The following is a 27,882-nucleotide window of genomic DNA, read 5'->3' on the forward strand; positions in this document are numbered from 1 at the left end:
ATCTATTTTCATTCGTCGACGTTGCAGTTCAAGTTTGTCATCAACTTAATCCTAAGCCTTCCTTGCTGGTTGTCTGCCGGACCGGATGGTTGCAAAATTAAGATATCTTTGACGTTACATTTCGGGGTTACATATGACACTGGCTGGTTTTGTTGCCACTCATGCACCTATCTTATTGCATCTTTTTTCCATCTTCTCTTTCTATGTTACAGGACATTTTGTTTCGATACTAGGATTAAAATTGGTGGGTTTGTTCGCACAAACTCCATCTACGGTGGACGACATTCTGCGAGCCAGTTCGTCGTCACTGAACGCAACGCTATTACTATTAATATAGTACGTATATAGGCGGGTGTTCAACACCCAGTTGCACTGCTACCGGGTCCAGAGCAGGAAATTAAACCTTTCTCACCAGGATGGATCATGCGGTGCATGCAGCCCGCGGCCGGCCGCGGAACAAGCTGCGCTTCGAAAACAACGAACTGGAAAGTCTGTACCAGCGATACACGCTCAAGCTGCAGCGCTTCTCCGTCACCGGTGTGGTAGCGCTAGTGGTCATACTATGCGGCGTAATGGGTGGCCTTAGTTTAGGCTACAATCAAGCACCGACACTGCACGTAAGTACTGCAAGATCTAAAAATCCTCCCGATGACGTGACATTACGTGTGTGTGTGTGTTGCCGGATATCACGTCCGACAGGCTGGACCTTCCCATGGAAGTGTACTGGAGGTTAGCAAATAGTTACGTTTTGTTGGCTGTTTAGTGCAAACAACATTACGTCGATATTTTCGAAACAAACAGACAACGGCACACTTGAAAATGCGAGTCCACGAGTAGCAATTAAACAAAGGGGTGAAGGCAAAGAAAAAATCATAAACTGCGAATCGAACTTTATGCGTCTTCCTCCGCATCTTCAATTTTCTTTGCAGAACGTATTCAACACGTTCATGTGTCTGCTGTTCACGGTGGTGCTGGGTTTGTTGCAGTTTCGACTGATCCGCGATTCACACCTGCCCTACCTGTGCTATGGCATCCTGTTCTTTACCGCGGCCTTCTGCTTCATCTCGATGCCGACGGTGGGCATCGTGTTCCCGGTGGATACGCGCGAGGTAATGGCGGAAGGCGTTTGGCAGATTGTGTTTGTGATCTTCCTCTCGTACGCGATGATGCCGCTACAGATCTGGGAGGCGGCACTGTTCGGTCTCATACTGCCCTCGATACATGTCGGACTGACCGGGTATAACATCTACACGGGCAATTTCCAATATCTCGCTTACCAGCAGGTACGTACCGTGACATCTAGAATATCTAACCTTATCATGCAATTCATAATCATACAGATTGTTATCATGAGCTTTTTAGGTAGAGACTAACTGACGATGCTTTGTAAATTCTTTCCATTGTAGTTGGCGGCCAATATGGTAATCTTCGTGGGCGTCAACGTAGCCGGATTCGTGGTGAACGTCATGATGGAGCGAGCCCAACGCCGTGCCTTCCTGGACACACGGAACTGTATTGCCGCCCGGCTCGAGATGGAGGATGAAAATGAGAAGCTCGAACGGTTGCTACTTTCCGTGCTGCCGCAGCACGTCGCGATGGAGATGAAAAACGATATACTCTCCCCAGTCGAGGGACAGTTTCACAAGATCTACATCCAAAAGCACGAAAACGTCAGCATCCTGTTCGCGGATATCGTTGGCTTCACCGTGCTGGCATCGCAGTGTAGCGCCCAGGAGTTGGTTCGTCTGCTGAACGAACTGTTTGGCCGTTTCGATCAGCTAGCGCACGATAATCACTGTTTGCGCATTAAGATCCTTGGTGACTGTTATTACTGCGTATCGGGCATACCAGATCCACGGGCTGATCATGCACGTTGCGCGGTCGAGATGGGGCTGGATATGATCGATGCGATCGCATCGGTAGTGGAACAGACGGACGTTATTTTGAATATGCGCGTCGGTATCCACTCGGGACGGGTGCTGTGTGGGGTGCTCGGTCTGCGCAAGTGGCAGTTTGACGTATGGTCGAACGATGTAACGCTGGCGAACCATATGGAGAGCGGTGGTGAGCCGGGTCGGGTTCACGTAACGCGCGCCACACTGGACGCGCTCGGTGGCGAGTACGAGGTGGAAGCGGGACACGGGGACACCCGGGACTCGTACCTACGGGACAATGAGATCGATACGTACTTCATCGTACCACCTGCCCATCGACGGAAGGTAGAGTAGTTGAGTGGCGTGTGAAGCGAGCTCAAAAACAAAACAGTCAAATTACTAACATTCTTTCGGCGTTTCTTTCCCACAGCCACTAATGCTCAACACACTAGGCGTCCGCTCTGCGCTGGGTGCCGCCAATCGGCGCAAACTTTCCTTCCGTAACGTTTCAAACGTGGTGGTACAGTTACTGCACACGATCAAATACTCGGTGCCGGTTCCCTTTTCGCACATGGCCACGGGTGGAGCCGGATCACCATACCCTAGTACCAGCGGTGGAGCAGGTAGCAGCAGTGGTGGTGGTGCTGGATGTAGTGGTGCGGGCGGTGGTTCAAGCGGTGGCGGCGGTGGTCTTTTTCTGGACAAGAATGCGCGCAAGGTAATTTTTAACGAAACCGTTGGCCTAATCTCATTTCAGTTGTTGATTATTTAGAGGCGTTCCGGTTTAGAGGCGATTATTTCCGATTCCGGATACAACTTCGTACCATCGTGTGTTAGAAACTATAATTCCATTTTCCGTTGTGTGTTTTATGTGTGCGTTAGCGGGCGTGTGTGTGTGTCACCCTGGATAATATACTGTGAAGTCACATCCTACATGCGAAAATACGAAATACTCCCAACATATTTACTTAAACCGCATTTTTCCCCAAATCCTTCGGGACGAACAGATTCCCCATTCGCATATATGCCATATTTGATTGCATGTTGGTGTGTGTGTTCGAGTGTTGTGTCCATCCTTAATGTTGTAAACATGTTTAGTGTCCGTTATTGTGGAGCAAGCGAAGAACCTTTCATAATCCCTTGTTTGATGTCGTACCGTGTGAATTATTTTCGTTGTTGTATTTTCCAGCGTCCCAATTAGGCAAAAAAAAACGGACGTTTTAATTTTTTTAAAATTTTCTAAACACAGTCAAAATCAAAACACTTCTCTCTCTCTCTCTTTCTCGTAACTCTCCTGCCACGCGAACCTTCAGCTTCTGACTGTAAATATTGTACTATGTTTATTGCTTTTTCTTTCTCTTCTCTTTAATTTTAGGATCCGGTAAGTCCCGGCATTTTGCAATGTAAATTCGTAGCGAAGCGTCATAATGCATAACATACACAGGCACACGTTCATGACAACGCGCTTGTTAGAATCATTTCTTCCCAAGCCATTTTCACTGCTTACGTTGCACTCTTGATCTACACTGTGTCAAAAATTGTCTGTATATCAAGGACAGAGATTCTAAATATTGTATAAAACATATTCAACCAATCAATACAAATTTTATGTTTATTCCACAAAGTTGATGACATAGTACTATGTACTATGTCATCAACCAGCATTGATTTTAGAAAAAAAAAACATAAAAATGTTTTAAACTTTTTTCAAATGATTTATTTCATTGGTTTACGGGCAATTTTTTTTTAACACAGTGTATCTATCTGTCCTCTAGCATAAAGAAGTCATTGGAAAAGAAATCTAAACTTATCGCTAGTCTCTTTTTGCGCTTGTTTGCAGTAGCAAAAGCAAATATATTGTCGGTATTCTTCAGTCTTAAAGCAATCTTTGTCATCGGTGCAGTGACGTGGTCTTTTGTAGCGCAAGAGGCCTTATCTTTCAATGGACCTCCAAATGATCTCAAGGTCCAAAGGGTCACGTCTGCCAAGTTGACTCGCGATCCGAATGAACTTCACCTTCCCTTGTTTCTCATCTACCTTGATATCGTGTCGTCGAAGTCATGCTCAAAACACATACCCGCCATTGGTCTCCTCGAGTCTGTATCCGCCATTGCATCGATGTTCATCTCAATTGGCCTTTTTTTGTAGATCGCGAGGTTAGCTCACAACACTCGACAAAGTGGACGAAAGCTTTTATTTACAAGTGCTGCAGCAGGTTAATGCATGAGATAGCTTTAAGCTTAACAAGCACAGCTGTCTTCCATTTGGCTATCGGGGATGGGTACACTGCACACATCCCCATTGCACTCTCCACCAGTTACCTAGTTACCATTCCATTAGTAGCCAAGTACACACAGCTTCCCCCCCTCAAACAAAAGGGCTGCATCCACGATTCGCTTTCTAGTGACCCGCCTAGTGGTGTATTTCGTCGCGTAATCGTATCGCGTCCACGATCCTCCCAGGTACTCCACTTGCAGCGCATCCTGCACGCTAGTCCATATCCTGCCATTGCCAGGGCGGGTTATGCTGGTGGCGGCGGAGGCGTCGGTAATGCCGGCGGCGTCGGTGGCGGAGGTAATAGCGGGACCGCTGATTCCCGGGTTTCGCTCTACGAGTCGGAGATGAGTGGTGCAACAAACGTGAGGACTATCGCTTACTATTATGTTTTCGTTTGCTTTCCCCTTCTCTCTGTCTCTCTCGCTCTCTTTATTATTCTTTCTCTCTTTTCTAATATCGCTCTCACTATCTGTTTCCTTCTAGTTTTTAGTGTCCAGCTCCAAATAGTGCAACTAGTGTGTTAATATTTGGACTATTTGTTTTTTTGTTTTCTTTACTTTGAATTTGAATTTTGAGTCTAATCTTAAGCCCTAAAAATGCTTAAGAGCTATAGCTTTTGTTTAAACTTTGTTCTTGTTAAACTGAATTGATGCAGTGCCTAGCGGCTTTGACGCTTGACATCTGGTTATTTAATTGATTGAAAGGAATTTTTTTGATTGTACTCTTTTTTTTCGAAATTGTTTCGCTTTCATGTCTTTAAACAGTTTATTGTTCTAGTTTTCTGTAAAATAATATATGCACACCCATCGCCGAACCCTTGCTCTTTTCCTTATGTGTTTGCACTCCTTGTTTCTCATCTTTCAATTTACTTTGTCCACACGCTGGTTGTTCTTCAAGCTCATCTACATGTTTTGGAAGCCCGTTTCGCATTGTTTAAGGTCCACTTCATTCAATGTCATGATTGTATCCTGAACTTCTGTACTGTCCGTCTAACAATACCAAGTTGGTGTGCACGAAACCCGATCGGCGAACGTATCTAACATAGATGGGATTGGAAGATAAAAAGACCTAACCTATCTGGAAAATTATATTGAAACATTATTTTTAATGTCATTCACGTCAAGGTGGAGTGAAGTGCGTGCTCTATTTCGATAAAGATTCATCTCGATTTTTGAGGTTCTGCATCCCGCGTTTCGCCACATTTTGTCGTGTACGTTCAATAAGTGCCTTTGATACATGCTGCATGCTTATTTTCGATCATGACTGTGTCGGTATGTTTTAACCCAGTTTAGTTGCGAAGTCTCACAAAAGCTCGCCATCCATAGTTGACGCATTGTTAGCTCATTAGATAGAATCTCGTAGACTAGTGGCAGTAGATATTAACGTGTGCATTGAAAAGTGACATTCTGGAGGAACATCATATTGGATATCGGGTCCTGTTGGGACACCGGCAGTGTCTGTTATACCTCAGCGGATTCATTCCGCTAATTTTTTGGTTAAGTCGATGTAGCAACTAATCATGCAGACCTCAAAAGAGTCCACAATTTGTGACTCTTTTTTTACGACAACCATATCCGACGATCTATGTAGGATTCAAGCAAAATTTAACTCCATTGAGGCTATTAAAAATTACTTTTTTAATGCACACGCTAGCTGCACGAAACTGGAAAGCATCGAAAGCATGCAGCAGACAAAAAGGTTTTGTGTATGTGGTGGTTCCCGCACGGTGTGTAGTTGGTTGCTGTTGATTTAACGTCTTACCGTTCTACTTCTCCTAGAATAGTGCACCGACCGGTGTTATAAAGTGTGTGTCCAAGGTGCGTGCGCGCTATCCTGTAAACTAATATCGAAAAAAAAACCGCAAAAACCGATGCCGTGTGTGCCGTGTGTCATCGGAAACTCCCACACTTATCCTGCACCTTCCGGACGATGTCATTTGATTTTTGTTTGGTTTTGTGGCCGAAGGTCGGGAAGGGCCTTTGAGAAAATCTTTTCGTTTTTGTTTTTCGTTTTTGATAGCTCAATTTCGCAATGCCATCTCGAAGCCATCGTTTCTAACAGGTATACATTTTCTTTTTCACTTCCATGGGGTTTTGGTTGTGTTCGCCTGACTCGCCCATTAGAACAAGGTGACGGACAAGTTTAAGCGACCGTTTAAAAAGCGTCACTCGAGTGTGTACCATCAGCCGACTAATCGCGTCAACAAGTTCCTGTCCCAGGCGATCGAGGCACGCAGCGTCGATCGGGAAAAGTCGGTACACGTGAAGCGCATTTCGTTGCAGTTCCGCGAAAAGGAGAAAGAGCGGCAGTATCATCAGGATTTTGATCTTGGCTTTACTACAGCGATGGGTTGCAGTCTGCTACTGCTCATACTAAGTGCCGGGCTGCAGGTGAGCTTACCGAGTCTTGCGTGTGTTGGTTGATTTTTATTTCCAGCGAAAAGCTAATCATTTGTAACTTTTGCCTCAGATATCGGCACTACCGCGTACGCTTATTCTGCTACTGTTGTTCCTAACGGCGTTCGTGTGGATCAGCGCCATCCTAATGCTTCTGCTGGCAGTGCGGCTAAAGTGGATCTTTTGGGATCTATCGCAAAGCTTCTCACTACGGTTAGCCATCACTATATTCACCATCGTGTTACTCTACTCCGTCGGTCAGGTGAACGTGGTATGTATGGTGGAGGAGGGGGCCTGGAAAAGGCTGTCGAAAAATGCGAAACTGTACTAACCGGTGAGCGTTGCTATAAATCTCATCCTCAACATAGTTCACCTGTCTGTCGGATCATCCATGCACGACAAACTTCACCACGAAAAGCATACCCAGCGTGGAATCGCTTGGGCCGCCAGGATCGAGTGATATTCTGATGAGTGCCGGAGAGCTGCACCGGAACGAACCGAATTTGTGGACCAACCAGCAACAGCCACTAAATAACTACAGCCATCGTAAATGCGCTCTTCCACAGTACATTGCCTTATCGGCAGCGTATTCCTTCCTGTCTGTATCGATCTTTTTGAGGTAAGCTATTCCATTCCATTGTATTTTTCGGAAGCTGATAGAGGCTGCTAGGCCGCCGGTTTTCACACGACAGGATTTCAATCACTAATTTCACTTATTGCTCACAGACTTCCTATACTGATCAAAACGGTCCTGGTAACGCTGATGGGACTGGTGTACTGTCTGTTCATCGAGCTCTCTCACGCCAACATCTTCGACTGCTACGATCAACGCGTCGAGTCGGCAATCCCACTGCATACGATTTCGGTCGCCCGCATCCTCATCTTCATGATCGCCATCTTGGCACACGGGCGGCAGGTCGAGTGGACAGCACGGTTGGATTTCCTCTGGCAGCTGCAAGCGTCACAGGAGAAGAAAGAAATGTCTGTACTGCAGCAATCGAATCGACGGATCCTTTACAATCTGCTTCCATCACACGTAGCTGCACACTTTCTCGACAACCAGTTCGCCAGGAGCAACATGGTAAGATTTTTGGGAGTAAAGGAGAGCTTTTTGCAGTTGCTTTCTAGGTTTTTATTCCTGTTATCTGTTGTGAGGAGTTCAATGAAATCATTCGTTAGAAAGAGTGAAATCCTTCACTCACCCTTACTCAGTACGCACAACACTAGTGTTAACCCTTTTAAGAACGGTGCTCTTTTCATTCCACCAGGCAACCATGCGACAGGATTTGTATCACCAGAGCTACAGCAAGGTTGGCGTCATCTTCTGCAGCGTCCCAAACTTTCACGAGTTCTACACCGAGCTGGACGGGTCGAACCAGGGCGTCGAGTGTTTGCGGCTGCTCAACGAAATCATTGCCGACTTTGACGAGCTGCTCTGCGAGGAACGGTTCCATGCGATCGATAAGATTAAAACGGTCGGCAGCACGTACATGGCAGCCGTTGGGCTGATCCCGGAGCACAAAATGCTCCCGACCGAGCCGGGCTCGATGCGCCGCCTAATGACGGCGTTGATCGATTTCGTGAAGGCGATGCGGATCACGCTCAAGAATATTAACGAAAACTCGTACAACAATTTTATGCTGCGAGTCGGAGTGAACGTTGGTCCGGTGGTGGCGGGTGTGATTGGGGCCCGGAAGCCTCAGTACGATATCTGGGGCAACACGGTAAACGTGGCGTCGCGCATGGATTCGACCGGCATTCCGGGGTATACGCAGGTCACGCAGGAAGTTGTGGATAGTTTGCAAGGGTCACACTTTGAGTTTCGCTGCCGGGGACAGATAAAGGTGAAGGGCAAAGGTGATATGGTAACGTACTTCCTGTGCGAGCAGAACGAGCAGCATCTGTTTGCGGCTGGGATGGGAACGAATGGTATTGCTAGTGGTGCTACGAGTATTGTGCCGCAGCAGCCTGTGGACGCTGTTGTTGGATCGTCCGCCGTACTGGCAATGGTTGGTGGTACGAGTAGCGGTACTGGTGATACCGGTGGGAGTATTGGTGGGGCTGGTAACGCTTCGCTAGGTCGTGATCGAGCTGTTGGAGCAGCTGCACTGCATCATCAGTACATAATGGGTCCTAATGGTCCGAACATGCCTGGACTAGTTCAGCAGCAACAGCAACAACAGCAACAACAGCAAGGTCCAAACTATCAAATGAAGCAGCGCTTAGAACTTGAAGCAGCAACTGGCAATAATGGCCGTTGGCAACATGATGGTAGCTATAGTAGCAAAAAGGAAAGCTACAACTTCCTTGAAAGTCCCAACCTGCTCCACCAACAGCAACAGCAGCAGCAACAGCAGCAACAACAACAACAGTTGATGCAAAATCAGCAAGTTCAAATGAAACATTTTCACAATCAGGGACAGTCGTCCAAAAGCTCAATGCAGTCGTTCCACTATCCTCAAGCGTATTCAAACCCATCGCAGCCACTCCAGCAGCAAGCGAAAGGTGCCTATAAGCAGCACAACAACATCAACAACAACCACATCATGAGCAGTGGCTTTCATGGTATGGAGAATTACGGTAAGCGTAACTATGACTACCACCATCACGCTCAGCCACAGCACAAGCAACAAGAACCGACAGTGACCGGTGGTGGACATGGTGTTGTGCAATTGCCTGCGGCTAGTTACAACATTCGCGAGAACTTTAACATAATCGAAAATCCCAACGTAACCGACCTGGACGAAAACAACTTTAACCACCACCAGCAGCAGCAGCAGCAGCAACTGTTACCATTGGGGCGGGACCATTTGAATAATGGGCACAAGATAAGGAACCATCATCATCATCATCACCATCATCATGGGAGTCAACAGCAACAAGAACATCACGTTCCAGCTGCTAGCCACAACCCGAACAATCGTGGCGTGTATGCGACAGCATCCGAGAACGAGCCTCTGCTCGGTTCTGCGTCTGGTGGAGGAAACGCACTGATTGGGAACGCTGTTATCAAGCCTATCCAACAGATCCAGCAGCAACAGATACCCATGTACGAACCACCAAGATATGCTACCGCCTCGTCCGTGTTTCCGCATGCGATATCCGGAGCTCAAGGATATGCGTACGGGTTGTCCCAGCCAGCTTTGGTGCGTCATCAACAGTCTCAGCAACAACATCATCACGGTAAGCAGCAGTCCTACAACCATCAGCCAATGCAGCAGCATCAGTACAGTCATCACAACCACCATCACCACAATCATCACCATCAGCAGCAGCGTCAATCCGCATCCGTATTGAAGCAGTACATTAAACCACTACCGAAGCTACCGACGGAGTTTGACGAATGCCGCGAACTGTCCTCAACGGACGATCTCAGCTCACGCCCCCATTCGCCCTCGGTTAGCTCTTCAGACGAGAGCTACTCAAAGACGACGGAAGGTGAAGACTTCGACGGTGAGGCCCACTCACCGCTACCGGTTGCTGCGTCCGTCTTCAATGTCGGTGCAAACGTTGGTAACCCGCTTCAATATCTGTATCCGTGCGACATACAGGTCGATCCAACGTCACCACCGAAGATTAGTCCGATCGATTTTGGCAACATGCACGATTTCGAGGTAACGAGCACAACGGTCGAAACGAAATCGTCGTCCGCCCACAACAAGGGTGAATCGTGCAACAGCTTCGAGTATCACGAGAAGGGACCATCGTACCCGAAATCACCGTTCGAGCGTGAGCTGCAGCGGCGCATGAACGAGTCCCAGTCGCGGCCCATGATAGCGGCCCAGGTGTCCATCGTTAGTGCCACAGGTGCTGCCGATGGACCGAATGGAGGTGATGTAGGAGAAACGGGACGCGAAGAAGGTCAACCCACCGGTGGGAAAGGTGCTAATGGGAATAATGGTTTTGATCAGCAGCAGACTCACGACGATTCGCTAGAACGAGCGCGAAATGTGAACAATATACTGATCGCCAAGCATCCAGGCACGCTGGAAGCGATCAAGGAGGCAACGCGCAACAAGAATCCTTCCGAATCGAGTCACTTGTAAGTATGCGTGCGTGGTAAGACTAGTGTAATTATGAGGCTTATAGGGCTGAAATTTTTCATAAATAAGTAAATAAAAATGAAATAAATAAAAAATAAATAATTAAAAAAAAATTATTACAATTTTCAGACAAACTTCCGACACGGAGTCGTGCGAAATTATCCATGATTATCGCAAAAGTGATCTAAAGGGTCGAATGCAACAGCAGCATCCTTATCAACAGCAACAAATCAACCAAATGCAACAGCAGCAGCACCATCGGCATCAAAAGTATCATGCGACAAAGTCTACGAATGAAACGTCGTCGAATATAGAAGCGGATGAGGATATGCATAGTGGGAGCGTTGGCGACCATCATCATTACCGTCGACGGGAGCGTGAGCTCGATCTAACGGACGGGGAACAGCAGCGTGGTGGCACGCAAGACGACGAAGAGGAAGACGACGATGAGGACGATGTCGATGAGGAAGAGGAGGAGGAGGAGCGAGATGATGACGAGGACGATGACGACGAAGATGACGATGAGGACGAAGATGATCAAAATGGTCAGCAACAGCAGCGTCGCTTACGTTCCTCAAACGGTCGCCAACAGCAACGCGCGGCACACGAACGCCGGGAGCGTTGTATGAGCGTTTCGGAGGGTACGGGCTCGGCGAATCGCAACTACATTACCGACGAGCTCAAGTACGGTGCACAGGTGGAGCGTCAGGGTGGCAGTGGTGCGCGTGACAACAACAGCTCATCCCACCACAACCACCAATCGCTCGACTCCAATCCGGTCGAAAGTCAGTCCGAGTGGAGCGACGATGAATGTCGGGAAGAAGCCACAGGTATATATGACCGAATGAGTTGATTGAATTTAAAATTCTCGTACAATACGCCATTTTCTACTCCTTGTAGGTGGTGCTGAGAGTACCGGCTACATTACCGATGAGCCGGGCCTGGAAAACATATCCCTGCTGAACGAGGCCGGTCTAACGGATGCGGAAGGCGCACTGTCGGACGTAAACTCGCTGTACAACGCACCGGACCCGGACGATACGTCGATTTCTTCCCGTGCGAGCAGCCGACTGCTCAGCCTCGATTCGCTCAGCGGGCTGTACGATTGTGATCTAGACTCACGCCATGAGATGGCGATCGTGAGCGCGTCGCACAAAATTACCAACAAATTTGGCCCGATCGGATGAGAGCAACCAGTAACGGAGCGTGTACCGTCACGGCACGGTTCACGGATGCCGCCACCCCCACCACTACCGCCACCATCCACTACACCACCGTCGGGAACTTTCTCGCCCGTGTCGGTTGAAACGCTCTCCTCACCCCAAATCGCCACAGCAGCATGTCACGTGAAGGGGGAGTAGTTTTAGGGATAGAATCGGGGTGGGTCCGAGACGTCGAAATGGTGCAAAAATAATATTTTTTAAAATTTATTTAATTATTGGAATATGGTGGAAAAGAGGGAATTTCCTACAATAGCTTAACTAGGCACAAGACTATTTTCTATCATTGTGGCTTGGAATTGAACTAGTAGTGTGTCTGCGGGATGATTGTGTCTGATTGGATGATAGTGTTATCATTGTACCAAATGCGGTGTATTACATTCTGCTTTCCCTATTGACAAAATCTTCCTACAAAGGCACTATTCAGGCAAGTTTGTATTGACAAAAGCGTTCATAGTGCTTATTAAGGCAATTTTGTCAATAGGGTTCTCTCGTTCTTTCTCCGCACTCTTCTTCACTGTAATACTTGCCTTAGAGTACTGACCCCAATATAACACGAGTTAGGCTCCATTATCTCTCCAAAAAGTAAAACACAAAAAAAAAACAAAATTCTATGTGCCATAGTACTTGCAAAACACATTCCATCGGCCAATTCCTTTTCGTTCATTGCAGCCAATTACACGCAAACTGAATCTCCTTTAGCGACACAAAAAAGAGCCTTGAAACACAGTGTGGCCTACTTAAGCGTGCTTAGAAAAGCGCCACACCTCGTCCTTCTTCATGGACCTTCGCAATTACGCAAAACTGTCATCATTATGCACAAAATGATCGCCAAGAATTATTCCTTGAGCTGGTTTAAATCGTCTACTAATACTAATCGTGAAGGGAGGGAGAGAGAGAGAGAAAGAAAGAGCAAATGAGCGCCCAACGATCAAAATTTTGCTTCTCTCTATAGTGAGAAGCTTCTGCTCACTACAGTAAGAGCCTGATTTTGCTCGCATGGAGAAGGTAATAAGAATGGCTGCAAAGCGGCTGGAAGTAATCTCAATTAATGCTAATCCATCACTATCCGGGCTGTACCACCCCTCAGTGACACTCAACAACCATAATCCCCAACGAAAATCAAGTTCCCTCACACGGACTAAGATGAATCAGTGTGATATGTGTGTATTAAGGGAAAACGGAAAGGATGCCGTGGGCGAAATGTTTAGCACAATAAGTATTAGCATGTACATCTGTATAAACTTAAGCTCCTGTTAGTGTTTACTATTCACACATACACATACACAATGTCCACTATTTTAGTTTCTTAGTTTTTTTTTCTTTTTTGCCGTTTGCTGATGCATTAAAACCGTTACGAAATTTCAAAGTCCGATTAAACATTTCTTTTTAGTTTTTGTTTTGTTTTTTTTTTTGCTGCATTCTTTTTGCTCTCCCGCACAAGGTGTAAATTGTTAAGACAAGCTGTACCCCTTTCTCTCCCACACAGACACTCCTCTACACAAAAAAAAAACGGGGGTGGTTTTGTTTGTAAATTATCTCCAATAATCTCAGAATATGCTGATATAATAGAAAAGACGATGTTGATGCGAGGAACTATGTAAAGATATTTATATACATACATACATATTATATATTAATAGCCTGCAAGCGGTAAAGCGGAAGGCACACAAACAGGATACAAAGGAAAGAAGAAAAAATCAACAATTCTCAAATATGCTTTCGACAGTTAGATTGACCAGATAAAAATACACCATCGACCATCAGAACCGTCGCTTAGAAGCAGACTGATTGCCTTTTTCGATTTCGGTTTCATTGATCCAGTTTTGTGTTGTGTCAGCTTTAGGTATGTTCCGTTTCCTAGCCCCAGTCGCTAGCTAACCCGACACGTGTGTGTTCGGGATCATGCAGCCTAGAATCTCCCCCGGGAGTGAGTCCATCATCCGGCTTCACACCCAGACTACGAGAAATACTTAAAACGGAATCATATGAGAGAGAGAGAGAGAGAGAGAGAGATAAAACCGTTTTTTGTAACTATTATTTATATACTTCACTGGATACGAATAAAATTGTCAGTATCTTTGCCATACGAGTAGGAGTCGAAGTGCGGGTGGTTGAGAAATAATTATAAAATTAAAATAAAAAAAAAATCTTCGAATTTTCTTTTGCAATGTTGTCCCCCTTATTAAAGATATCATCGGAGCTTAGCAAGCCGTATTTTTGGTAGTAAAATCGAGCACCGACAATATCTTAACTCTTCGGCAAATTGTCCCAAAAATGACAGGAGCATCAGATGCACCGATTTGGGAATCTCACACGTTGGAAAGCTGGTACGGATGTTGAGGGCGGCCACCATTGGCGGTGTGCAGTATACGTAAGGTGAGAGTGCAAGTATTGGTCCGATCGGGGTGTACAGCATACCGTTGGATGCCGATTTTCCGCGGAAAGCCCATAATATTAACGCTATAACTCAGTCATTTGACTACCTTCCCATACCTCTTCAAGTGGATTAATGTTTTAGTTAAACAATTCTGCCAATGTTGATGCCAAGCCCTGCATGTAACCATACACCGCAAAGAGACGAATGAGGTCTTAAAGACCGAACGCCTCTATAGAACAAATTTAAAACAATCTCTCCTCGGTTACCATTATTACGGCCGGTGTGCCGTGTATGTTACACGTGTTGGGATATCGATTCGACTCGGCGTATAATTGTGGACGAGTATCCAAAGCGGAAGGGCTCGTTTTTAACCATCAAAGGCACCTTTCGTTAAGCGATATCACCAAACCGAGAGTACCGAGAAGTTCATGCTTTAAGCCACGTACCTAAGACATCACGGTGTCACACGTCCAAATGGTTTAATGTTGAATATTTGACAACTTCGTATCGCGTCCTCGTACCGAAGCACTGCTCACCATAAACTCGTTAGGGCTGTTGCGCCCTAATAATACATGACTGCACACACCCGAATGCTTAAAAATATGCTACCACCATCTCCACTGGTACGCCCATCCCACCCAACACGCCCAAACCCCCACCTCCGAACATGCGCATCCTTAACGGACGCGAAATTGATTCTCAATTATGGATGCGCAGGTGTCCACACTGGTGGTAGTGACGCCTGACACACCCAAGGTATCCTGGTGACCTTTTTGGCAGCCGTGCCCGAGCGAACAAAACCCAACGCCTTACACCACGGACGGCACAGTCGCGTGAAAGTGTACCGTCGTCCTGGACGATATGCCGGTGTGTTGTTACGGTTGGGTGTTCCCGTTGCTAGTGCTGGTGCTACAGGCCGACCTGTGTGCGGGTGATGATTTTCCGTCGCTGCTATCCACAAACGCATCCATCGGTAACTTGCACAAAATATCAATGCTTCGCCAATCAAACGTGTTGTTACTTTGTGGCAATTTTCTACACTCAACCCATAAAGATGAAAGATCGCGTGAACGATCTGGAATAGTTGTGATAAACAAAACTACAACCACTATTGATCGTGATTTTAATCGATTCCCGAAACAGCCATCATTCTCGATCGTGAATATCTTGGACCGGAGTATGAGAAAACGCTGGACGAAACGAAAAACATCGTCGAAAAGTTGATACGGGAGCATCTGAAAAATGGTGGACTGATCGTGAAGTACTACTCCTGGACGAGTATCAATCTGAAGCGAGGTAAGAGTGTATCTTAAGATCTGGGATCGGTGCCGAAACCTACACTGCTTCCTACACTACTTTTTGCCAGATTTTTCGGCCGTACTGTCGGTATCGAACTGCAAAAACACTTGGGATATTTACCAAGAAGCTGTACGCGAGCGACTGGTAATGTTGAGCATCACCGATCCCGACTGTCCACGGCTTCCAACGAGCAATGCTATTATGGTTTGTGTGGAACGGATAGCCCGTAATCTGGTGGATGGCATGGGTTCTACGGAGTCTTTACTCTACTCCACAGATTCCTCGCAGCGACGGATCCGGTAATGCGTTCGACGAGGTTTCGCAGATCATACTCGACATGAAGAGTTCCCGGGCGATCGGTTGGCACACAGCTACACTGCTCTACGATCAGGCCTACGGTAGCGCTTGCAAGGCTTGTTAGCTCCACGCTGCACACTATACTACACCACTCTTCATCTCTCCCTTCTTCAGATAATGAAATCAGCCGTTGCATACTATCGCTGCTGGAGGACCGCGAAGGCATAAAGCCGCTGACGCTGACCGAGTTTAAAATTAATGCCCCGACGCACAGTTGGGAAAAACGGAAGGAGATCCGTAAAACGCTGCTAGCCATTCCTACCGCTTACACAGGTGGGTGATTCGGCCTCTGTTCTACCTCCTTGAAAGTCCAGATGTTAACTGCTGCAGGCTTACGGTGTCTGCAAGATCGCCACTTTCTAGCTCGTTATTAGCGTAGTTTATTCATTTTTTATTTATTTATAATTTATTATGACGGTCCAGTGCCGTATTGTCATCACCGCTTGTGTTGAACAAATTTTATAATCATATTCATAAGGCATTTCCTCCTTATTCTTTGCCTTATCCCGGGCATACTCGGTTGTTATTAGCGTAGTTGTTACATTTGTACAGCCGCAAGGCAGACAAATTTAAATAAAATAATAATAATAATCACTACTTCACAGGAAGAAATTTCATCGCCATCGTTAACATGGCTACGCTGACGCTTCTGATGGAGATTTCTAAGGTTTGTCCCTGGGGAGTGGACAAATCTGTGAAAAAAGACACTAACTCACTCGTTATCTTCCACTCCCCCTCTCTTCGCCAGGATCTTAAGCTGGTGAATCCTTTCTCGCAGTGGCTCTACCTGATACCGAACACCGAAAAGACAAGCACCGATTTTATTGCCTTCTCCACCATCATAAACGAAGGCGATAACGTGGCGTTCGTGTACAACTATGGTAACAAAGGACACAACTGCACCGTAAGTAGTTTGTTCACTTACAGCTTCAGCTCATCAACAATACCCAACAACTTTGTGCCGTTGCCAACTCCCTTCCAGGTCAGTGTACTATGCTACCTAGAGTCCTATCTGCTTCATTTCATCCGAAGTCTCTCGAAGTTGATCCGCGAGGAGCAGGTCGTGTTCGGTCAGATCTCAGACGAAGAATGGGAAATTATTCGCCCGAGCAAGCAGGAACGGAAGGCAAAGATTTTAAAAATGATAAAGGTACAAAGGGGAGGGGGGGGGGGAACGCATACATAATTTTTTGGGATTTTTGGATATACTAACGCGGTCAGCTGTACTTTGTAGACTGCTATCACATCCAAGGATGAGTGTAACAAATGCTCTCAGTGGAAAATAAAATCGGCCGAAACATGGGGCTACTTATATAGGGCAGATTTTGTTCCAGGTAACAAGAGATCTAAGAAACGATGGGTTTGAATGCAAGAATACGATGTGCTTTAGTCGTTTGCTTTTTCTTTCTTCAAATGTTGCACAGATAGCAACGATATGCAGGAGCGACGCAAGTACACGATGCTTGACATTGGCTACTGGTCACCACAGGACGGTTTTATGTTAAGCGACGCGTTGTTTCCTCACTCGCAGTACGGATTTCGCGGTGTGCAGCTCATCTTCTACAGCTATCATGTAAGCAGGCGCAGTTCGCGGTGTGCCAGTGGATGTTGTGTATACCAAAATTTTGTCTTTCTAGAACCCACCGTGGCAGTTCGTGTCTTACAATGAATCGGGAGCCCCAATCATCTCGAGCGGCGTAGTATACGACATACTGACGGAGCTCTCGCGAAAGCTCAACTTCACCTACACTATGGTCATCTCGCAGCCAGCCGAAATTAATGGGTCAATCATAGAGGGAAACACATCGGTAAGTAGATCAAGTCATCGTAGTCATACATATACGGCTAGCCTATTTTCTATCCTTCCTTTGCTTGCTTTAGTCCGTGTATGATCTGAAAACTATCTCGTCCGACATTCCGCAAGACATCTTCAGCACGCTAGTTAGCAACAAGGTAAGAGCAGTGAAGCGTCCTTAAGGAAATATCTTATTACCAACTCTAATCCCAACTGTTGATGTGATATCCGCCTACAGATACTACTAGCTGCGATTGGTTCAACCGTAAACGAGAAGCAGAAAAAGTTCGTCAGCTTCACTGATCCTATCAGCATCCAGACGTACAGCTTCATCATCTCTCGCCCACGGTAATGGCGCCAGGTTTTTGTGTCATAATGGCGCGCGAACTATATGTCATAACGGGTTTCCTGTTTCTTTCTTCCCGAATCTGTAGCGAGCTGAGTCGAGTGTTGCTTTTCCTTTCTCCTTTTGGTCCTGACGTAAGGATGTAGCTAATAAAGCGAAGAGGCGATGAAATGATTGGGGTTTTTTTTTTTTTTGGTTTCAATTTCAGACATGGTTATGTCTAGCTACTGCAGTCGCGCTAATGGGACCAATACTGTGTGTCATCAATAAGCTCAGCCCGTACTACGAGGTACACAACAAACCTACAGACATCGGACTCGGCAAGGTGAACAACTGTTTCTGGTACATCTATGGCGCGCTATTGCAGCAAGGTTTGTACCTCAGAAAGGATCCCTTACACTGTAAGAAATCATCCTTTCCCTTCTATCCTATCGCAGGTGGTTTGTATCTACCGTACGCGGATAGTGGGCGTATAATCATCGGAACCTGGTGGCTTGGTAGGTTGTATGACACTGTTTGTATGATACCCCTGCCAACTACTAATACCTTTGTCCCTGCACAGTTGTCCTGGTAATCGTCACAACCTATTGCGGTAATTTGGTTGCCTTTTTAACGTTCCCTAAAATTGACATCCCCGTCAATCGAGTGATGCAGCTGTTGCGCAACGAACGTGGCATGACTTGGAGCATTCGCCGTGGCACATTTCTAGAGGAGATTCTAATGGTAGTTTGCACCCCTACACGTGACACTCCTAGCGCAGCTGAGAAACCCCTTTACATCCTACCTTCTTCTACGCTAGGACTCGACCGAACCGAAGTACATGCAGCTGTACAAGGGCAGCCAGATCATCACCGAGCTGACCGACGATCTTGTGGAACGTATCGAAGCCGGCACACACGTCCACATCGACTGGCGAAACAATTTGCGCTACCTGATGAAGCGGCAGTTTCTGCGTACCGACCGGTGTGACTTTGCGCTCAGCACGGACGAATTTCTGGACGAGCAGATTGCGCTGGTAATGCCGAAAGACAGCCCCTACCTCGAGCTGGTAAACGAGGAGATCAAACGCATGCATCAGTTTGGGTTCATCGAGCGCTGGGTAGCGCAGTACCTGCCGGCGAAGGATAAATGTAGCGGTACGGGTCGCGTCATGGATGTACAGAACCACACGGTCAACAGTTCGGATATGGCCGGATCGTACTGGATACTGCTGCTTGGGTTCGTCAGTGGTTTGACCGTGTTTCTGTGCGAGTTCGGATTTAGCCGCTACCGGCAGTATCGTGCATCGAAGGCAGCTACCGTCGCTTACAGCAATTGAAGGGTTGCGTTGCAACATAGTTTTGTGTTTGTTTATGGTGACTGATTGCGTATTGTTGTATTCTTCAAGCAATAAAGCAGAAAGTACAGTACACGGATACGGCTTCTACGTAATGGCAATAGGAACGTAGCCTGCAAAACAAAACAAAAAAACAACACTCTAGCTACGTATGGACGAGCAGGGTGTCGACTTCACCGTCCGTCATCCGCACTTGTATCTGTGTATCTCGAGGTGCAAGGGCTATCTTCTGCATTGGGCTACTCTCGCCCACGTGGGGGGGTGGCATTTGGATATTAACTTGCTGTTGTGTGATAGTTTAACTTTTGAGCTTGCTCACAGTCTTCGGGCGTAAAGACTCTAACCTGCAAACCCATACCACGTACGGGGAAAGGATATCCCTGGATATCCACCCTACAGAAGATCGCCACCGCAACATTATATAAAAGCGCACGATATTACATACAAACAATAATTACAAGTGAGTATTTTCTAGCTCGTTTGCCTTACCAACGCGTCACCATTGACGAACGGTCCCTAATCCAGCGATTGGATGCAATTTCGTTGTTCCCTTCAAAACTATCAATTTCTACATACGAAACCATTATATCTCCGCTATATACAAAACAAAAAAACAAAAACTCGAAGCCCCATTTATGCAGCAGTAGCTAGTTCGGAAGACGTCTTTTTAGCGCATCCTAACCCATCCCCCCCCCCCCCTTACTCCCATCCTCTTCCTCTCGTTAACTGTTTAAGAACCTCCTCCCTGTCACTGTGCAACTCGCTCTTGACCTATCTGGATTTCCCCTTGTACTAGGTGTTTGCTGTTCAAAGTGTGAGGACTTTTGCAGAGCCTCATACACGCGGAACATCGATCTGCACAGTGTGAAACGAACGACCACAATTGAGGAGAATGAATTCGACTCCGAACATGCTCCAGAACACGGTGACGGCTCTTACCGATGGTTGTAGAGCGGTTGACCAAGATAGCGTGGTTTCTGCTCGCCGGCGCCCCTTACATTCTGCCGCTTGCGCACCTTCAACCGGTGGTGGTAGGGCAGAAACTCACTGTCCGGGTTCAGCACCGGCAGTGGATGCTTGTAGTTGACGAGAATATCGCTCTCGAGATATCGATTCCGTACCGGAGCTCCCTGCTCGACGCCCTGCTGCTGTCCGGTGTTGGTGCGATACAGGTAGGGAATATCGCCGAGCGGTTGCCGTTGACGGTCCGGCCGCAGACGGGTAGCGCCCGGCAGCCGATGGTCCAGGATGAGGTAGGATTTGGTGGTGGTGCCCGGTGCGCTTGGATCGAATTCGGGACGCCTGTTATACCCGCTCGCACCATTGTTGAGGATGACGGGCGCAATGTACGAGAGGTCCGGTTGCGCTGGCGGTGGCGGTGGATGTGCGTGGTGTGCGAGGGCGGACGGCTGGTGGTAGTACTGTGGTTGATGATCGCCGAAGCCTGTCGTATGCCGCCCGTAATCGGTGGTGGTAACGTAGTAGCCGGTTTGCAGGTTAGGCGATACGACACTATTCGCTGCCGATCGGTAAACGTAATTAGGAGGTGCCGGGTCGTACTGTGGTTTGTAGGATGGTTGCTGGTAGGTCGGCAATCCGCCGACATGGATCGATTGCGGCGCAACAACTTCCTCCGGGAACAGGGTACGGTACACGTTGCCGTCGAACGCGAGCGACAGGTTGGTAAGCGACTGTCCGGTCTGGTGCGCTTTGGACGTTCGGCCAGCTTTGGTAAGCTTGTTGGCCTTCTCGTAGATCTGCAGCGTTTGGCGAATGGTTTGAACCTCACGATGGAATTGCTCGATCGGGCTGTAGCCGTACGTTCCGGACAGGTAGTCGGGTGAGGTTGGTGGCGGCAGAGGTCGTGCCGGTTCTGGACGTGTTTTGCCCACGACTGGTAGGTACGTGCGGGGCAGATGTGGCGTCACCGGTGACGACCCAACGTCATTCCATCCCGCCGGACTAGCGGTCGAGGTACGAATGTCGAAGTACTCGGCGTAGATAGGATGTGCAGGCGGTGCGGGTTGCCGTTGGGCCGTTGTTTCTTGTGGAATTTTGTGCAACTTCGTCGACGGTGTTAGTAGTGGCGTTGTCGCGGCAACGGTACTTGCCGTCGGTGGTGGTAAGGTAGGTTTCGGGCGGGGCCGTTTCGATGCGGGCTTTGATGATGTTTTCGGCGGTACACCGTACACCTCCAGCACTGGCACGAACGTCTTCAGCACAGCCTTCTGTATTTCGACGCGCGACGGCACAATCTTCGGCGGTGTCACACTGTTGGCCGACGGTGGTGGCACAGTTGTTGTGGTTGTGTGGTGTGGCCGCACACTGACGTAGTGTTTCGGTGGTTTGGTCACCTTCGGACGTTCGGCCACGTGTCCTGCCGTCGCATTGTTCGTGCTGTTCGGTTTTAAGATGAAGAAATTCGGAGGCGGCGGCAAAATAATCCCTGGCACTAGTGGTCCAGGCGGTACCGGGTTCGTGTAGTTGCCACGGTACTCGAACGTGTACGGTGGTGGATAGTACAGCGACGGATCATCCTCGTCACCCGGCGGAATCGGGAATGGACCGGTACGGTTGCGCACATCGTCTAGCGAACCACCAATACCAACGCCGATCGGTGGCCCGAACGGTGGTCCCGGCGGTGGCAGCTTCAGGAAGGGATTCGAGTACGTCCGATTGTCACTAACGGGCGGCGGGTTGACCGGGGGCGGATACTGGAGTCCGGTGTGGTGCTGGCCAGTAGCATTGTTCGCCGCTGGCCCGGCAAGTATATTTTGCCCACCGAAATCTTCCGGCCGAATGACCGGGAACGCTTTGTTGGTGAAGAGGAACGCCGACTCGTTAGTAAACGGATTAAATGCCGGCACCTGACGACCACGGATAAACTCAATTGGTCCGTTCTCGCGGAGCTGCACGGGAAAGGGTGGCGGAACGGCCGGATTCGCCGGTATCTGGACCTGCCGATCCGGGGCCCGGTAGTCGTCGATCGGTTGCCACGCACTGGCACCATCGCCCGCCCCGGACCGATTGCTGCCGAAGCTGATCGAGCCACCCTTCAGTACGAGTAGATGATCCTCGGCCAGCCAGATCTCGTCCGGACGCAACCCACCGTAGTTGCGCTCATCGTCCAGCGGGACCTCCTCGTTACGGCGATAGTTGAGGACGCCGAGTCGCTGCGGTCGACGCTGGAACAACTCGCGATGAATTAGACCGTACTTGCCTTCCGCTACCTGATCCGCGAGCGTTTTCGCCGATTCACTCTTGCCGCTTGTGGCGGTCGGTGTTGCCGATGGCGATGGCTGTGATTCGGAGCCCTGATCATTCGTTGGACCTTCACCAGCTCCAGCTGCTACCAGGGAAATCGAGTCCGAGTCAGACTGCGACGGAAGGCTGTGGACCAGGTCAACCGCAACCACATCGTAGTATTTAAGCTGGAGTGCTTGATCCAGCGGTTGATCTATAGCGTTTGTGCGATCCTCTACCTGTTCCAGCCCACCGTCTAATCGCCGCATTGCCCGATGCTGTCTGTTCCCGCTGTTATTGTAGAACCCAGTAGAAGAACAATGAAAACCATTAGAACATGGACTAAAGGAGGAATGCTTGGACAAAATAGAATACACATCACTACTTACCGATCAACTGCTCCTGCCAAAACCGAGCCATTGGCGGCGTGAAAGTAGATGATCAGATACAGTGAGCAGACCAGCAGAAAGGGAACCCTGCTACAAGGCATCTACGAGAGGAGAAAAGATGAAGGCAAAACAACGTTATTTGACTGGCTTAACGATTTGAACCCTGGTTCAGCCTTGTACAGACTGACGCCTCTGTCGCCTCACCACCGGACCGCTCTGAACATTATTTCACTACAATTTTCGTTTTTTCTAGGCTACTAACGACGATGATAGTTACGCAGCAAGACAGCTTCGAACTATATTCTGTTTACTTTGCTATGACCTTAGGTATGCCGAAGAGATTGTCAAAATTGACCGAGAGAATTCGGAAATTTGGGAATTTCGAAACGATTGATACATTATTGCTGCTCTATGCCAACCCCACCTTTGGAAGATATTGGTTCCCGAAACGCTCCTATCATTCTTGGACGATGGAACACAGTTGAGTATCCAAACAACTGTAGCTAACTTTAGCTGTCTTCGGTAAGTCCGCGATTTAAGTTAATCTGATTTTATTCTTTGATTCTTCAGAGAGAGAGAGAGAGAGAGAGAGAGTTTCCAAGTTGTGGATGCCGTCAATTGTGCATACAGTACAGCAATGTGAATTGGACTTTCCTATGGGATCTTCCATCGATCGGAATCATTATGACGCAGATGGACGCTGGTGGAAACAATTCCTCAAGACATATGACGATATTGGATGAATCAACTGTCAGTAATCCAAACTCATCGTCGGTGGATTATGATGCAACCTACCTCCAATCTTTTGAGTCCTTTTCATCAATTTTCGATGATCGACAATATCTGTACTACAACCCAGAGGGTCGGTATGCCGTTCTGTGCAATCAACAAACACACAAACTCAAGAGACCTACTCCAGAGAAGGATGGATGATGTGTGTAACGTAAATCTTCACGGTGCCGAACAATCAACGCAAAACAAATCAAAACAGCAATAAAGCTCAACCTGATTAGGGGAACGTAAGCGCACCCGCCGGCTAAACGGAGCCTCATTTGTCTTTTTTCCGTTTTTTTTTTTTTGCATAACCCCATCATTGCGCAGTCGTCAAATAGCTCGGCTTCCTGTCTCCGGCAAACATCACGCTTGAGGTGAAGATGAGCAACATTTGATGGATTGTGAGTACCCTCCCGCCCTCCGATGCTTTTACACTCTTCTTCTGTTGATGTGCGAAGATGTTGGAACTGGTTTTCCAACTTTGGCTTGAGGGCTTTCCGGTCTGGCGATGTTAGCGCGTTGTCATTCGTTTGTTTGTTTGTTTGTTTGTTTGGTGGTTCAGGTCCGTTGAGCACAGTAAAAAAAGGCAAGAGAAAGAAAAGGACGAAACGTGATAGATTAATCTGCCGATTGCAGATTCCGTGGGCCATGGCAGAACTGCTCGGAGCTGCACGCCTTTGCTCTGCGCTGTCACCATCGTATCCGTGCCCTGTCGTTATTTATGAAGACGATGCGCGCCCCCGGGACCGGAGATGTCGCAATCTGACCCCTCGCAACGGTGACAGACAACGGCTGGTGAAGGTTGACCCCGAACCCGGGGGGGTGAACGGGCGTTAGAAATTGAAATCAGATGTCCTACACGCGTTTCCTCACTTAATGGCGATCTTTAAAATTGCAACTATTTTTTTTCGAGCCCAACGTGTTGCTCATGTTTCGTTCCGCAAACTTAACCTTAAGCTCAAGTAACCGGTTATCTATCTGGCAACCAGTAAGCTATGAGGTAGCCTCCAGGCTTTCCAGATCGAAACGTATCATCAATCTTTCAATCAGGTTCAGAAATCGAACCGTCCGATCATGTTGCGAAATGGTTTCGCCCGCTAATGGATCTACAAGATACGTGCGCCATTTTGAGAAACCATCCACGAACAATTCTAGGCAATGCATCTCACTAGCTATAGGGAGGGACGCCATTTTTTTTTTGGCTAAGATTTTTGCACACTGCTATCAGCCAGATGATAACACCGTGTTGCACAATTGCAGAGCAACCCTTTCGTATAGAGGCAGCGGTACAACCCCCCCCCCCCCCCCCAACAGCACACTAACACATATCGGTGTGCCGATCTGTGATGGAAGATAAAATTCGGTTGTGGCTTCATCAGGTGCTCTTAACTCTACGCGTAACTTCGCGTCTGAAGCCCTCTACCGAAAACTAAAACAACGTTCACATACACACACACACACATGCATGCATATACGGCAGTTTGGGTTCGCTCGGATGTTATGCAAATGGTTGATGCGCGATCCTTACGTCAGCGTTTGCATCATATAATCGAACCGGGGCTGCCGATCACAGGCAGCCGATCTCCGGTTCGGGAACTCACCCCAAAGGCTCACGACCTACCACCATACACACACACACACATACACGTGTTCCCCTTGCCTTTCCGCGCATAAAATGGCGTCCGCCATCTTTCTTTCACCCCATTGACGGCGCGAAATGCATTTTTTGTTCCCACCGGAGGTTTCGTATGTTGGGTTGGGGGGGGGGGGGGGGGAAGGAAGATTGAACGAAATTTTTGTCTGAATTTGCGCGTATCGTATCTGTGCTCAACAAGATGTAAAAAGTCGAGAAGGTGTTATGGATGCGCGCAAGCGGTAAGCTTGCTCCCCCCCCCCCAACCCTTCCCACCCTCCAATGAGCAATTTAGAGCAATAGCCGTCCAAAGCGGTTACGGTGAAATGGAGGAAAAAAAGTAACGTGCGAGAAAGCACACACACACACATTCCATAACCCATCTGCCCCATCGACGACATAACGGAGCGCGACCTGGAGGCGGCTGAAGCTCGGAATCAATTTTCGGGGACGAGCGGCAGCGTGCAGCAACAGAAGCTAGTAAGTTTAATTAGGAATTAATTTAAGCTTCACCCAGACAATCGAATGGCGTGTGTGTGTGTGTGTGTGCCAGACTCGCGAGCTTACGTTCGAAATTCGCGCCACATTTTATTTAATGAAATGGCTCGTTTCGCTATGAAATTCCAATCATCGGGGCAGATTTATGTATTAGCCGCGTGCGGCATGGGGGCAGCCAGTGAAGTGGAGTGGAACCGACGAATCACATGTTCGGAAACCCTCCAGATAGTGATGTGCCGATCGTTCATTAGCGCTACAAAACTGTCAAATGCAAGCGAGTGTGAAATGTATCTCTCCACCGCATCGTTCAGCCCCAAATGGCTGGCTTGCATTCCAAGCGATATGTCGCTTGCATCAGTCCTCCCGCGTCGTCAGCGAAAACAGCGACAACATATTACGGCAAGATTACCACCAGCCACCGTTACACCGCTGGCACTGCACCAGCGAAATTGAAATTCCAGATGCTGCGAGCCGTGTAACAGCAAACGGCCACTACACGTTCATTTTTCGGTAATAAAGTGTTATTTAATATCAAACAAGTTTCACGACGATATTAGCGTCATCCGCTTACATCTTTCCGCCGCATACCAATTTCTCAGTCTCGTTTTCGCTTCGAACTTCGGTTATTCGATCACACGCACATACACATCCTAATCTTCCCGCTTTTTAACCAACTCGCCATTTGTTTTAAGCGCAAAAAATTGGATTCGGTCAGTAGTCAGAGTAGTCTTGTGTGCAACACCCCACACTTTATGTTTTTTTTTGTTTTTTTTTTCTTATTTTTCTCCTCTCTAGCTGCACGCACCAACACTTTTGGAGACAACCCGATACACTATCGCCGATCTGCGTCATTAGACCGTAGCTAGCCAGGGTAACGGCATCCAAACGCGCGCGCGATCTCACCTTGACCGCAATCGGTTTAGCTGCGGTCCGATCAGCTTTTTTGGAGACGGGGCGCGGCATAACGATTTGATCGTGACACCTGCTAGGGAGGGTGAAATGGGAAGGAACAAGGGTACGCAAGAGGGCGCAGGAAGAGCGCGGGGGGGGAGGGCTAACTTCATTTTCGCAACGCCGTTTCTTGGGAGTTGCTGGTGATGGGAAATTGTTGTTTGTCCACCCCCCCCCCTCCCCTCCCCCTCCCCTCCCCTAGCGGAAGATGCGTCCGTTCCATTCGCGCTCTCCCATGCAAGCGTTGCGTTAGTGTCACACGTTAGTCTGCATCCGGTCGAGCGGGGTCAGGCTAGCTTTAACAAGTCTTTAAGTAGCTGTTAATTGCAGAAGGGATTGCTTATTAACTCTTAAAGTGAAGAGGACTAGAGTACGGGAAGCAATGGTTATGCTGACGCCATTGCAATATGCTTCGAGCTATCTCCAAGCAACTCTATGTTGAGCGAGATGAGTATCAGATCAACAGCTGCACGAGTATTTTGGAATTTTGAGAATTATTAACGACTTACTAGGACACACCTGGCATCGAATGGCTTACTAGACTAGATTTCAACCCCGTCCGGGTCGTTCGCCATGCGAAATCTTCTAAGACAGTAAGCCATTTTGATTCGAAGACCAGCGTAACCTAGAAGATCGTTATGCCAATATGAAGCAATAGTAGCGGGTATACTGACTCCTCGGAGGATCTAAACGGGGATTGGAGGCTCAGTTTGCGTACCGTTGAACCCGTCACTGATTCAGAATATCTCCAAAAACCATACTCTTTATAGACCGAGCAGATAAAATGAACAATTACAGCACAAATCTAACATCAGTACGTCCGCAAAGCAAGAATCCTGATCGCCGAGAGGCGACCAAGTCCAATTCATAACGGCAAACCGTACAGGAAGTGCCGTTCGTGTCTAACCTTGACAAGGAAATCATCCGAACCGTACCGTGATCATTAATTCGCTCTCGGAAGAGACGCTCACTGATCGACCTGTCAGTGATTGGCGTGCGAAAAAAGCAACAGCAACAACAAAAAAAAAAGACCAACCGCGCACAACATGCATCTTATAGCCTGAGGCTTAC

The 27,882-nt window shown here is 47.9% G+C and overlaps 4 protein-coding genes across 7 annotated transcripts in view; 3 read left to right on the forward strand and 1 right to left on the reverse strand.

Annotated features, from left to right (window-relative positions):
- Nucleotides 1-23,056, reverse strand: part of LOC126562509 (uncharacterized) — a 301,387-nt gene extending 278,331 nt beyond the window's left edge. Inside the window, exons 1-2 of the mRNA XM_050219042.1 lie at nucleotides 22,956-23,056; nucleotides 20,248-22,863 (exon numbers count right to left, since the gene is read on the reverse strand). Coding sequence (XP_050074999.1) covers nucleotides 20,259-22,863; nucleotides 22,956-23,056 — 2,706 coding nt within the window. The 3' untranslated portion in view covers nucleotides 20,248-20,258. The remainder of the gene's footprint in view (nucleotides 1-20,247; nucleotides 22,864-22,955) is intronic.
- LOC126558897 (V-type proton ATPase subunit d) overlaps nucleotides 1-27,882 on the forward strand; it is a 401,974-nt gene that overhangs the window by 154,541 nt on the left and 219,551 nt on the right. The window lies entirely within an intron of this gene.
- LOC126560653 (Ca(2+)/calmodulin-responsive adenylate cyclase) lies at nucleotides 397-11,779 on the forward strand. The gene is made up of 11 exons (XM_050216646.1): nucleotides 397-617; nucleotides 930-1,283; nucleotides 1,407-2,219; nucleotides 2,305-2,592; nucleotides 6,275-6,541; nucleotides 6,621-6,818; nucleotides 6,916-7,166; nucleotides 7,274-7,628; nucleotides 7,816-10,589; nucleotides 10,720-11,420; nucleotides 11,491-11,779. Exons 1-11 carry the CDS (start codon nucleotides 417-419, stop codon nucleotides 11,775-11,777), a joined length of 6,489 nt encoding a protein of 2,162 aa, XP_050072603.1. The 5' UTR covers nucleotides 397-416; the 3' UTR covers nucleotides 11,778-11,779.
- On the forward strand, nucleotides 15,052-19,305 carry LOC126568672 (ionotropic receptor 93a). Its single transcript, XM_050225190.1, has 18 exons — nucleotides 15,052-15,163; nucleotides 15,334-15,486; nucleotides 15,557-15,693; nucleotides 15,767-15,887; nucleotides 15,961-16,119; nucleotides 16,452-16,513; nucleotides 16,595-16,750; nucleotides 16,829-16,996; nucleotides 17,081-17,180; nucleotides 17,271-17,419; nucleotides 17,484-17,654; nucleotides 17,728-17,799; nucleotides 17,880-17,989; nucleotides 18,076-18,121; nucleotides 18,196-18,358; nucleotides 18,425-18,484; nucleotides 18,550-18,710; nucleotides 18,787-19,305. The coding sequence occupies exons 1-18, from the start codon at nucleotides 15,052-15,054 to the stop codon at nucleotides 19,303-19,305; spliced, it is 2,619 nt and encodes an 872-aa protein (XP_050081147.1).

The sequence above is a fragment of the Anopheles maculipalpis genome, chromosome X, assembly GCF_943734695.1.
Source record: "Anopheles maculipalpis chromosome X, idAnoMacuDA_375_x, whole genome shotgun sequence".
NCBI classification, from domain to species: Eukaryota; Metazoa; Arthropoda; class Insecta; order Diptera; family Culicidae; genus Anopheles; species Anopheles maculipalpis.